General features: G+C 39.9%; 1 protein-coding gene across 16 annotated transcripts in view; it reads right to left on the reverse strand.

Annotated features, from left to right (window-relative positions):
* The window catches only part of ank2b (ankyrin 2b, neuronal), a 354,512-nt gene that overhangs the window by 159,496 nt on the left and 182,622 nt on the right, over positions 1-12,394 (reverse strand). For all 16 annotated transcript variants that reach the window (XM_079257624.1, XM_079257625.1, XM_079257630.1 and 13 more), the window contains exons 12-14: positions 1,005-1,103; positions 833-931; positions 560-757 (exon numbers count right to left, since the gene is read on the reverse strand). In XM_079257624.1, coding sequence (XP_079113750.1) covers positions 560-757; positions 833-931; positions 1,005-1,103 — 396 coding nt within the window. The remainder of the gene's footprint in view (positions 1-559; positions 758-832; positions 932-1,004; positions 1,104-12,394) is intronic.

Consider the following 12,394-nt stretch of genomic DNA (forward strand, 5'->3'; position numbering starts at 1 on the left):
AAGTTCAGCCGTCGGCCACCAGAGGGAGCACTCGGACCAGCAGGAAGTAACACCAGGAAGGACATGAAGATGCTCCGATGCGGGATGGATGATGTCACATGGTTTGGTTTCCATAGCAACAGCCACCTCCCCCATCCCCAGAGACAAGTGTGTAGAGAATGAAACCACTGAACCCAGATGAAAACCGCATCACTTTGTCCCCCTGTCCCCTGACGGGCGGATAATAAAACCGTTACAGATCTGCAAGGTCCTCGTAGCGGGTCACATGATGGCACTCTGGTCTAGAAGATGGACTCATCCACCATTCAGCACAACGTGGTCGGATTAGTAACAGTGTAGGCCTAGTCCAGCTAGGAACCCAATGTTCAGGGACCAGGGATCAGGATTCAGGATTTAGGGATTAGGGATCAGGGACCAGAGACCAGGGACTGGAGACCAGATACCAGGAATCAAGGACCAGGGACCATGGATCAGGGATCAGGGATCAGGGACCAGAGACCAGGGACTGGAGACCAGGGATCAGGGACCAGGGACCAGGGACCAGGGACCAGGGACCCACCTTGGTGGCCAGCGAGTGTGAAGCTCCGGCCTCCAGCAGGACAGAGGCCGTCTCCAGCTGGCCCTCCCTGGCTGCGATGTGGAGGGGCGTGTAGCCATTGGCGGTGGCGGCATCTGGGTGCGCCATGTGCTGGAGCAGCAGTTGGACTATCTCCGTCTTCCCCAACCGGGAGGCGATGTGGAGCGGAGTCTGGTCCTCCTGCCGGAGACGTGGGGAAGATGGCGTTGGTTTGGTTACCTCCCTGATCATCAGGTGGATGTGAGACGGTCTTACCCGCGCCCGTGCATCCACCATGGCTCCATTCCTCAGCAGACACCTGACCACCTCCACCTGGCCGGCCCTGGCCGCCATGTGCAACGCCGTCTCCCCGCGCTGAGAACACAACATCACACACGTCAACACTCTGCAGACGGACGCTGCGTCCATGTTTCCGTCCTGCACTCACTATGTTGCTGACGTCGGGAGACGCTCCGTTCTGCAGCAGCAGCAGGACGATGTTCAGGTGACCCATGAAAGCCGCCACGTGGATGGGGGTCAGACCGGACTGGAAAGAGACACAAGCAGCGCGTTCAGTTTTCTGAGACGCCACAAAGTTCCCGACCCCAACCCCAACGTGTAGCTAACTGGTCTGTAAACACCACACAACCCCCCGGCAGCTGCACTTAGGGTCTTTCTGAACGTCTTTCTGAAAGTCATTCTGAACGTCTTTCTGAACGTCTTTCAGAACATCTTTCTGAACATCTTTCTGAACGTCTTTCTCAACATCTTTCTGAAAGTCTTTCTGAACGTCTTTCTGAACGTCTTTCTGAACATCTTTCTGAACGTCTTTCTGAACGTCTTTCTGAACGTCTTTCTGAAAGTCTTTCTGAACGTCTTTCTGAACATCTTTCTGAACGTCTTTCTGAACATCTTTCTGAACGTCTTTCTGAACGTCCTTCAGAACGTCTTTCTGAACGTCTTTCTGAAAGTCTTTCTGAACGTCTTTCTGAACATCTTTCTGAACGTCTTTCTGAACGTCCTTCAGAACGTCTTTCTGAACGTCTTTCTGAAAGTCTTTCTGAACGTCTTTCTGAACGTCTTTCTGAACGTCTTTCTGAAAGTCTTTCTGAACGTCTTTCTGAACATCTTTCTGAACGTCTTTCTGAACATCTTTCTGAACGTCTTTCTGAACGTCCTTCAGAACATCTTTCTGAAAGTCTTTCTGAACGTCTTTCTGAACGTCTTTCTGAACATCTTTCTGAACGTCTTTCTGAACGTCTTTCTGAACGTCTTTCTGAAAGTCTTTCTGAACGTCTTTCTGAACATCTTTCTGAACGTCTTTCTGAAAGTCTTTCAGAACGTCTTTCTGAACGTCTTTCTGAACGTCTTTCTGAACATCTTTCTGAACGTCTTTCTGAACGTCTTTCTGAACATCTTTCTGAACATCTTTCTGAAAGTCTTTCTGAACATCTTTCTGAACATATTTCTGAACGTCTTTCTGAACGTCTTTCTGAACATCTTTCTGAACATCTTTCTGAACATCTTTCTGAACGTCTTTCTGAACGTCTTTCAGAACGTCTTTCTGAACGTCTTTCTCAACCTGTTTCTGAACATCATTCTGAACGTGTTTCTGAAAGTCTTTCTGAACGTCTTTCAGAACGTCTTTCTGAACGTCTTTCTGAACATCTTTCTGAACATCTTTCTGAACATCTTTCTGAACATCTTTCTGAACGTCTTTCTGAACGTCTTTCTGAACGTCTTTCTGAACGTCTTTCTGAAAGTCTTTCTGAAAGTCTTTCTGAAAATCTTTCTGAACGTCTTTCTGAACGTCTTTCTGAACGTCTTTCTGAACATCTTTCTGAACGTCTTTCAGAACGTCTTTCAGAACGTCTTTCTGAACGTCTTTCTGAACGTCTTTCAGAACGTCTTTCTGAAAGTCTTTCTGAAAGTCTTTCTGAAAATCTTTCTGAACGTCTTTCTGAACATCTTTCTGAACGTCTTTCTGAACATCTTTCTGAACGTCTTTCTGAAAATCTTTCTGAACATCTTTCTGAACGTCTTTCTGAACATCTTTCTGAACGTCTTTCTGAACATCTTTCTGAACGTCTTTCTGAAAATCTTTCTGAACGTTTTTCTGAACATCTTTCTGAACGTCTTTCTGAACATCTTTCTGAACGTCTTTCTGAACATCTTTCTGAACGTTTTTCTGAACGTCTTTCTGAACGTCTTTCTGAACATCCTTCAGAACGTCTTTCTGAACATCTTTCTGAACATCTTTCTGAACATCTTTCTGAACATCTTTCTGAAAGTCTTTCTGAACATCTTTCTAAACATATTTCTGAACATCTTTCTGAAAATCTTTCTGAACATCTTTCTGAACGTCTTTCTGAACATCTTTCTGAACGTCTTTCTGAAAATCTTTCTGAACGTTTTTCTGAACATCTTTCTGAACGTCTTTCTGAACATCTTTCTGAACATTTTTCTGAACGTCTTTTTGAACATCTTTCTGAACGTCTTTCTGAACGTTTTTCTGAACATCTTTCTGAACATCTTTCTGAACGTCTTTCTGAACATCTTTCAGAACGTCTTTCTGAACGTCTTTCTGAACGTCCTTCAGAACGTCTTTCTGAACGTCTTTCTGAACGTCTTTCTGAACATCTTTCTGAACGTCTTTCTGAACGTCTTTCAGAACATCTTTCTGAACATCTTTCTGAACGTCTTTCTCAACATCTTTCTGAACGTCTTTCTGAACATCTTTCTGAACGTCTTTCTGAACATCTTTCTGAACGTCTTTCTGAACGTCTTTCAGAACGTCTTTCAGAACGTCTTTCTGAACATCTTTCTGAACGTCTTTCAGAACGTCTTTCAGAACGTCTTTCTGAACGTCTTTCTGAACGTCTTTCTGAACATGTTTCTGAACGTCTTTCTGAACGTCTTTCAGAACGTCTTTCTGAAAGTCTTTCTGAGAGTCTTTCTTAAAATCTTTCTGAACGTCTTTCTGAACATCTTTCTGAACGTCTTTCTGAACATCTTTCTGAACGTCTTTCTGAACGTCTTTCAGAACGTCTTTCTGAAAGTCTTTCTGAAAGTCTTTCTGAAAGTTTTTCTGAACGTCTTTCAGAACGTCTTTCTGAACGTCTTTCTGAACATCTTTCTGAACGTCTTTCTGAACGTCTTTCTGAACATCTTTCTGAACATCTTTCTGATCGTCTTTCTGAACGTCCTTCAGAACGTCTTTCTGAACGTCTTTCAGAACATCTTTCTGAACGTCTTTCTGAACATCTTTCTGAACGTCTTTCTGAACGTCCTTCAGAACGTCTTTCTGAACGTCTTTCAGAACATCTTTCTGAACGTCTTTCTGAACATCTTTCTGAACATCTTTCTGAAAGTCTTTCTGAACATCTTTCTGAACGTATTTCTGAACATCTTTCTGAAAATCTTTCTGAACATCTTTCTGAACGTCTTTCTGAACATCTTTCTGAACGTCTTTCTGAACATCTTTCTGAACGTCTTTCTGAACATCTTTCTGAACGTCCTTCAGAACGTCTTTCTGAACGTCTTTCAGAACATCTTTCTGAACATCTTTCTGAACGTCTTTCTGAACATCTTTCTGAACGTCTTTCTGAACATCTTTCTGAACGTCTTTCTGAACATCTTTCTGAACGTCCTTCAGAACGTCTTTCTGAACGTCTTTCAGAACATCTTTCTGAGCGTCTTTCTGAACGTCTTTCAGAACGTCTTTCAGAACGTCTTTCTGAACGTCTTTCTGAACATCTTTCTGAACGTCTTTCTGAACATCTTTCTGAACGTCTTTCTGAACGTCTTTCTGAAAATCTTTCTGAACATCTTTCTGAACGTCTTTCTGAACATCTTTCTGAACGTCTTTCTGAACATCTTTCTGAACGTCTTTCTGAACATCTTTCTGAACGTTTTTCTGAACGTCTTTTTGAACGTCATTCTGAACGTCTTTCAGAACGTCTTTCTGAACATCTTTCTGAACATCTTTCTGAACGTCCTTCAGAACGTCTTTCTGAACGTCTTTCAGAACATCTTTCTGAGCGTCTTTCTGAACGTCTTTCTGAACGTCTTTCAGAACGTCTTTCAGAACGTCTTTCTGAACGTCTTTCTGAACATCTTTCTGAACATCTTTCTGAACGTCTGTCTGAACGTCTTTTTGAACATCTTTCTGAACATCTTTCTGAACGTGTTTCTGAACATCTTTCTGAACGTCTTTCTGAACGTCTTTCTGAACATCTTTCTGAACCTGTTTCTGAACATCATTCTGAACGTGTTTCTGAAAGTCTTTCTGAACTTCTTTCTGAACATCCTTCAGAACGTCTTTCTGAACATATTTGTGAACGTCTTTCTGAACATCTTTCTGAACGTCTTTCTGAACATCTTTCTGAACATCTTTCTGAAAGTCTTTCTGAACGTCTTTCTGATCATCTTTCTGAACGTCTCTCTGAACGTCTTTCTCAACATCTTTCTGAACGTCTTTCTGAACGTCTTTCTGAACGTCTTTCTGAACGTCTTTCAGAACGTCTTTCTGAACGTCTTTCTGAAAGTCTTTCTGAAAGTCTTTCTGAAAATCTTTCTGAACGTCTTTCTGAACATCTTTCTGAACGTCTTTCTGAACATCTTTCTGAACGTCTTTCTGAACATCTTTCTGAACATCTTTCTGAACGTCTTTCTGAACGTCCTTCAGAACGTCTTTCTGAACGTCTTTCAGAACATCTTTCTGAACGTCTTTCTGAACATCTTTCTGAACATCTTTCTGAAAGTCTTTCTGAACATCTTTCTGAACGTATTTCTGAACATCTTTCTGAACATCTTTCTGAACGTCTTTCTGAACATCTTTCTGAACGTCTTTCTGAACATCTTTCTGAACGTCTTTCTGAACATCTTTCTGAACGTTTTTCTGAACGTCTTTTTGAACGTCTTTCTGAACGTCTTTCTGAACGTCTTTCAGAACGTCTTTCTGAACATCTTTCTGAACGTCCTTCAGAACGTCTTTCTGAACGTCTTTCAGAACATCTTTCTGAGCGTCTTTCTGAAAGTCTTTCTGAACGTCTTTCAGAACGTCTTTCAGAACGTCTTTCTGAACATCTTTCTGAACGTCTTTCTGAACATCTTTCTGAACGTCTGTCTGAACGTCTTTTTGAACATCTTTCTGAACATCTTTCTGAACGTGTTTCTGAACATCTTTCTGAACGTCTTTCTGAACGTCTTTCTGAACATCTTTCTGAACCTGTTTCTGAACATCATTCTGAACGTGTTTCTGAAAGTCTTTCTGAACGTCTTTCTGAACATCCTTCAGAACGTCTTTCTGAACATCTTTCTGAACGTCTTTCTGAACATCTTTCTGAACGTCTTTCTGAACATCTTTCTGAACATCTTTCTGAAAGTCTTTCTGAACATCTTTCTAAACATATTTCTGAACATCTTTCTGAACATCTTTCTGAAAGTCTTTCTGAAAGTCTTTCTGAACATCTTTCTGAACGTCTTTCTGAACATCTTTCTGAACGTCTTTCTGAACATCTTTCTGAACGTCTTTCTGAACATCTTTCTGAACGTTTTTCTGAACATCTTTCTGAACGTCTTTCTGAACATCTTTCTGAACGTCTTTCTGAACATCTTTCTGAACGTTTTTCTGAACGTCTTTCTGAACGTCTTTCTGAACGTCTTTGAACGTCTTTCTGAACATCTTTCTGAACGTCTTTCTGAACATCTTTCTGAATGTGTTTCTGAACGTCTTTCTGAACGTCCTTCAGAACGTCTTTCTGAACGTCTTTCTGAACATCTTTCTGAACGTCTTTCAGAACGTCTTTCAGAACATCTTTCTGAACATCTTTCTGAACGTCTTTCTGAACATCTTTCTGAAAGTCTTTCTGAACATCTTTCTAAACATATTTCTGAACATCTTTCTGAACATCTTTCTGAAAGTCTTTCTGAAAGTCTTTCTGAACATCTTTCTGAACGTCTTTCTGAACATCTTTCTGAACGTCTTTCTGAACATCTTTCTGAACGTCTTTCTGAACATCTTTCTGAACGTTTTTCTGAACATCTTTCTGAACGTCTTTCTGAACATCTTTCTGAACGTCTTTCTGAACATCTTTCTGAACGTTTTTCTGAACGTCTTTCTGAACGTCTTTCTGAACGTCTTTGAACGTCTTTCTGAACATCTTTCTGAACGTCTTTCTGAACATCTTTCTGAATGTGTTTCTGAACGTCTTTCTGAACGTCCTTCAGAACGTCTTTCTGAACGTCTTTCTGAACATCTTTCTGAACGTCTTTCAGAACGTCTTTCAGAACATCTTTCTGAACATCTTTCTGAACGTCTTTCTCAACATCTTTCTGAACGTCTTTCTGAACATCTTTCTGAACGTCTTTCTGAACATCTTTCTGAACGTCTTTCTGAACGTCTTTCAGAACGTCTTTCAGAACGTCTTTCTGAACGTCTTTCTGAACGTCTTTCTGAACGTCTTTCTGAACATCTTTCTGAACGTCTTTCTGAACATCTTTCTGAACGTCTTTCTGAACGTCTTTCAGAACGTCTTTCTGAAAGTCTTTCTGAAAGTCTTTCTGAAAATCTTTCTGAACGTCTTTCTGAACATCTTTCTGAAGGTCTTTCTGAACGTCTTTCAGAACGTCTTTCAGAACGTCTTTCTGAACGTCTTTCTGAACGTCTTTCTGAACATCTTTCTGAAGGTCTTTCTGAACATCTTTCAGAACGTCTTTCAGAACGTCTTTCTGAACGTCTTTCTGAACGTCTTTCTGAACATCTTTCTGAACGTCTTTCTGAACGTCTTTCTGAACGTCGTTCAGAACGTCTTTCTGAACGTCTTTCAGAACGTCTTTCTGAACGTCTTTCTGAACATCTTTCTGAATGTGTTTCTGAAAGTCTTTCTGAACGTCTTTCAGAACGTCTTTCAGAACGTCTTTCTGAACGTCTTTCTGAACATCTTTCTGAACGTCTTTCTGAACGTCTTTCTGAACGTCTTTCTGAACATCTTTCTGAAAGTCTTTCTGAACATCTTTCTGAACGTCTTTCTGAACATCTTTCTGAAAGTTTTTCTGAACGTCTTTTTGAACGTCTTTCTGAACGTCTTTCAGAACGTCTTTCTGAACATCTTTCTGAACGTCCTTCAGAACGTCTTTCTGAACGTCTTTCAGAACATCTTTCTGAGCGTCTTTCTGAACGTCTTTCTGAACATCTTTCTGAACGTCTGTCTGAACGTCTTTTTGAACATCTTTCTGAACGTCTTTCTGAACGTCTTTCTGAACGTCTTTCTGAACATCTTTCTGAACGTCTTTCTGAACGTCTTTCAGAACGTCTTTCTGAACGTCTGTCTGTACGTCTTTCTGAACGTCTTTCTGAACATCTTTCTGAACATCTTTCTGAACGTCTTTCGGAACGTCTTTCTGAACGTCTTTCAGAACATCTTTCTGAACGTCTTTCTGAACGTCTATCTGAACATCTTTCTGAACGTCTTTCTGAAAATCTTTCTGAACATCTTTCTGAACGTCTTTCTGAACGTCTTTCTGAACATCGTTCTGAAAATCTTTCAGAACGTCTTTTTTAACATCTTTCTGAACGTCTTTCTGAACGTCTTTCAGAACATCTTTCTGAACATCTTTCAGAACGTCTTTCTGAACATCTTTCTGAACGTCTTTCTGAACATCTTTCTGAACGTCTTTCTGAACATCTTTCTGAACGTCTTTCTGAACATCTTTCTGAACGTTTTTCTGAACGTCTTTTTGAACGTCTTTCTGAACGTCTTTCAGAACGTCTTTCTGAACGTCCTTCAGAACGTCTTTCTGAACGTCTTTCTGAACATCTTTCTGAACGTCTTTCAGAACGTCTTTCAGAACATCTTTCTGAACATCTTTCTGAACGTCTTTCTCAACATCTTTCTGAACGTCTTTCTGAACATCTTTCTGAACGTCTTTCTGAACATCTTTCTGAACGTCTTTCTGAACGTCTTTCAGAACGTCTTTCAGAACGTCTTTCTGAACGTCTTTCTGAACGTCTTTCTGAACGTCTTTCTGAACATCTTTCTGAACGTCTTTCTGAACATCTTTCTGAACGTCTTTCTGAACGTCTTTCAGAACGTCTTTCTGAAAGTCTTTCTGAAAGTCTTTCTGAAAATCTTTCTGAACGTCTTTCTGAACATCTTTCTGAAGGTCTTTCTGAACGTCTTTCAGAACGTCTTTCAGAACGTCTTTCTGAACGTCTTTCTGAACGTCTTTCTGAACATCTTTCTGAAGGTCTTTCTGAACATCTTTCAGAACGTCTTTCAGAACGTCTTTCTGAACGTCTTTCTGAACGTCTTTCTGAACGTCTTTCTGAACATCTTTCTGAACGTCTTTCTGAACGTCTTTCTGAACGTCGTTCAGAACGTCTTTCTGAACGTCTTTCAGAACGTCTTTCTGAACGTCTTTCTGAACATCTTTCTGAATGTGTTTCTGAAAGTCTTTCTGAACGTCTTTCAGAACGTCTTTCAGAACGTCTTTCTGAACGTCTTTCTGAACATCTTTCTGAACGTCTTTCTGAACGTCTTTCTGAACGTCTTTCTGAACATCTTTCTGAAAGTCTTTCTGAACATCTTTCTGAACGTCTTTCTGAACATCTTTCTGAAAGTTTTTCTGAACGTCTTTTTGAACGTCTTTCTGAACGTCTTTCAGAACGTCTTTCTGAACATCTTTCTGAACGTCCTTCAGAACGTCTTTCTGAACGTCTTTCAGAACATCTTTCTGAGCGTCTTTCTGAACGTCTTTCTGAACATCTTTCTGAACGTCTGTCTGAACGTCTTTTTGAACATCTTTCTGAACGTCTTTCTGAACGTCTTTCTGAACGTCTTTCTGAACATCTTTCTGAACGTCTTTCTGAACGTCTTTCAGAACGTCTTTCTGAACGTCTGTCTGTACGTCTTTCTGAACGTCTTTCTGAACATCTTTCTGAACATCTTTCTGAACGTCTTTCGGAACGTCTTTCTGAACGTCTTTCAGAACATCTTTCTGAACGTCTTTCTGAACGTCTATCTGAACATCTTTCTGAACGTCTTTCTGAAAATCTTTCTGAACATCTTTCTGAACGTCTTTCTGAACGTCTTTCTGAACATCGTTCTGAAAATCTTTCAGAACGTCTTTTTTAACATCTTTCTGAACGTCTTTCTGAACGTCTTTCAGAACATCTTTCTGAACATCTTTCAGAACGTCTTTCTGAACATCTTTCTGAACGTCTTTCTGAACATCTTTCTGAACGTCTTTCTGAACATCTTTCTGAACGTCTTTCTGAACATCTTTCTGAACGTTTTTCTGAACGTCTTTTTGAACGTCTTTCTGAACGTCTTTCAGAACGTCTTTCTGAACATCTTTCTGAACGTCCTTCAGAACGTCTTTCTGAACGTCTTTCAGAACATCTTTCTGAGCGTCTTTCTGAACGTCTTTCTGAATATCTTTATGAATGTCTTTCTGAACATCTTTCTGAACGTCTTTCTGAACATCTTTCTGAACGTCTTTCTGAACATCTTTCTGAACGTCTTTCTGAACATCTTTCTGAAAATCTTTCTGATCATCTTTCTGAACGTCTTTCTGAACATCTTTCTGAAAATCTTTCAGAACGTCTTTTTGAACATCTTTCTGAACGTCTTTCTGAACGTCTTTCAGAACATCTTTCTGAACATCTTTCAGAACGTCTTTCTGAACATCTTTCAGAACGTCTTTCTGAACATCTTTCTGAACGTCTTTCTGAACATCTTTCTGAACGTCTTTCTGAACATCTTTCTGAACGTTTTTCTGAACGTCTTTTTGAACGTCTTTCTGAACGTCTTTCAGAACGTCTTTCTGAACATCTTTCTGAACGTCCTTCAGAACGTCTTTCTGAACTTCTTTCAGAACATCTTTCTGAGCGTCTTTCTGAACGTCTTTCTGAACGTCTTTCAGAACGTCTTTCTGAACGTCTTTCTGAATATCTTTATGAATGTCTTTCTGAACATCTTTCTGAACGTCTGTCTGAACGTCTTTTTGAACATCTTTCTGAAGGTCTTTCTGAACGTCTTTCTGAACATCTTTCTGAACATCTTTCTGAACGTCTTTCTGAACATCTTTCTGAACATCTTTCTGAAAGTCTGTCTGAACGTCTTTTTGAACATCTTTCTGAACATATTTCTGAACATCTTTCTGAACGTCTTTCTGAACGTGTTTCTGAACATCTTTCTGAACGTCTTTCTGAACGTCTTTCTGAACATCTTTCTGAACCTGTTTCTGAACATCATTCTGAACGTGTTTCTGAAAGTCTTTCTGAACGTCTTTCTGAACATCCTTCAGAACGTCTTTCTGAACATCTTTCTGAACGTCTTTCTGAACATCTTTCTGAACGTCTTTCTGAACATCTTTCTGAACATCTTTCTGAAAGTCTTTCTGAACATCTTTCTAAACATATTTCTGAACATCTTTCTGAACATCTTTCTGAAAGTCTTTCTGAAAGTCTTTCTGAACATCTTTCTGAACGTCTTTCTGAACATCTTTCTGAACGTCTTTCTGAACATCTTTCTGAACGTCTTTCTGAACATCTTTCTGAACGTTTTTCTGAACATCTTTCTGAACGTCTTTCTGAACATCTTTCTGAACGTCTTTCTGAACATCTTTCTGAACGTTTTTCTGAACGTCTTTCTGAACGTCTTTCTGAACGTCTTTGAACGTCTTTCTGAACATCTTTCTGAACGTCTTTCTGAACATCTTTCTGAATGTGTTTCTGAACGTCTTTCTGAACGTCCTTCAGAACGTCTTTCTGAACGTCTTTCTGAACATCTTTCTGAACGTCTTTCAGAACGTCTTTCAGAACATCTTTCTGAACATCTTTCTGAACGTCTTTCTGAACATCTTTCTGAAAGTCTTTCTGAACATCTTTCTAAACATATTTCTGAACATCTTTCTGAACATCTTTCTGAAAGTCTTTCTGAAAGTCTTTCTGAACATCTTTCTGAACGTCTTTCTGAACATCTTTCTGAACGTCTTTCTGAACATCTTTCTGAACGTCTTTCTGAACATCTTTCTGAACGTTTTTCTGAACATCTTTCTGAACGTCTTTCTGAACATCTTTCTGAACGTCTTTCTGAACATCTTTCTGAACGTTTTTCTGAACGTCTTTCTGAACGTCTTTCTGAACGTCTTTGAACGTCTTTCTGAACATCTTTCTGAACGTCTTTCTGAACATCTTTCTGAATGTGTTTCTGAACGTCTTTCTGAACGTCCTTCAGAACGTCTTTCTGAACGTCTTTCTGAACATCTTTCTGAACGTCTTTCAGAACGTCTTTCAGAACATCTTTCTGAACATCTTTCTGAACGTCTTTCTCAACATCTTTCTGAACGTCTTTCTGAACATCTTTCTGAACGTCTTTCTGAACATCTTTCTGAACGTCTTTCTGAACGTCTTTCAGAACGTCTTTCAGAACGTCTTTCTGAACGTCTTTCTGAACGTCTTTCTGAACGTCTTTCTGAACATCTTTCTGAACGTCTTTCTGAACATCTTTCTGAACGTCTTTCTGAACGTCTTTCAGAACGTCTTTCTGAAAGTCTTTCTGAAAGTCTTTCTGAAAATCTTTCTGAACGTCTTTCTGAACATCTTTCTGAAGGTCTTTCTGAACGTCTTTCAGAACGTCTTTCAGAACGTCTTTCTGAACGTCTTTCTGAACGTCTTTCTGAACATCTTTCTGAAGGTCTTTCTGAACATCTTTCAGAACGTCTTTCAGAACGTCTTTCTGAACGTCTTTCTGAACGTCTTTCTGAACGTCTTTCTGAACATCTTTCTGAACGTCTTTCTGAACGTCTTTCTGAACGTCGTTCAGAACGTCT

This window comes from Telmatherina bonti (assembly GCF_933228915.1).
Source record: "Telmatherina bonti genome assembly, chromosome: 18".
Taxonomy (NCBI): Eukaryota; Metazoa; Chordata; class Actinopteri; order Atheriniformes; family Telmatherinidae; genus Telmatherina; species Telmatherina bonti.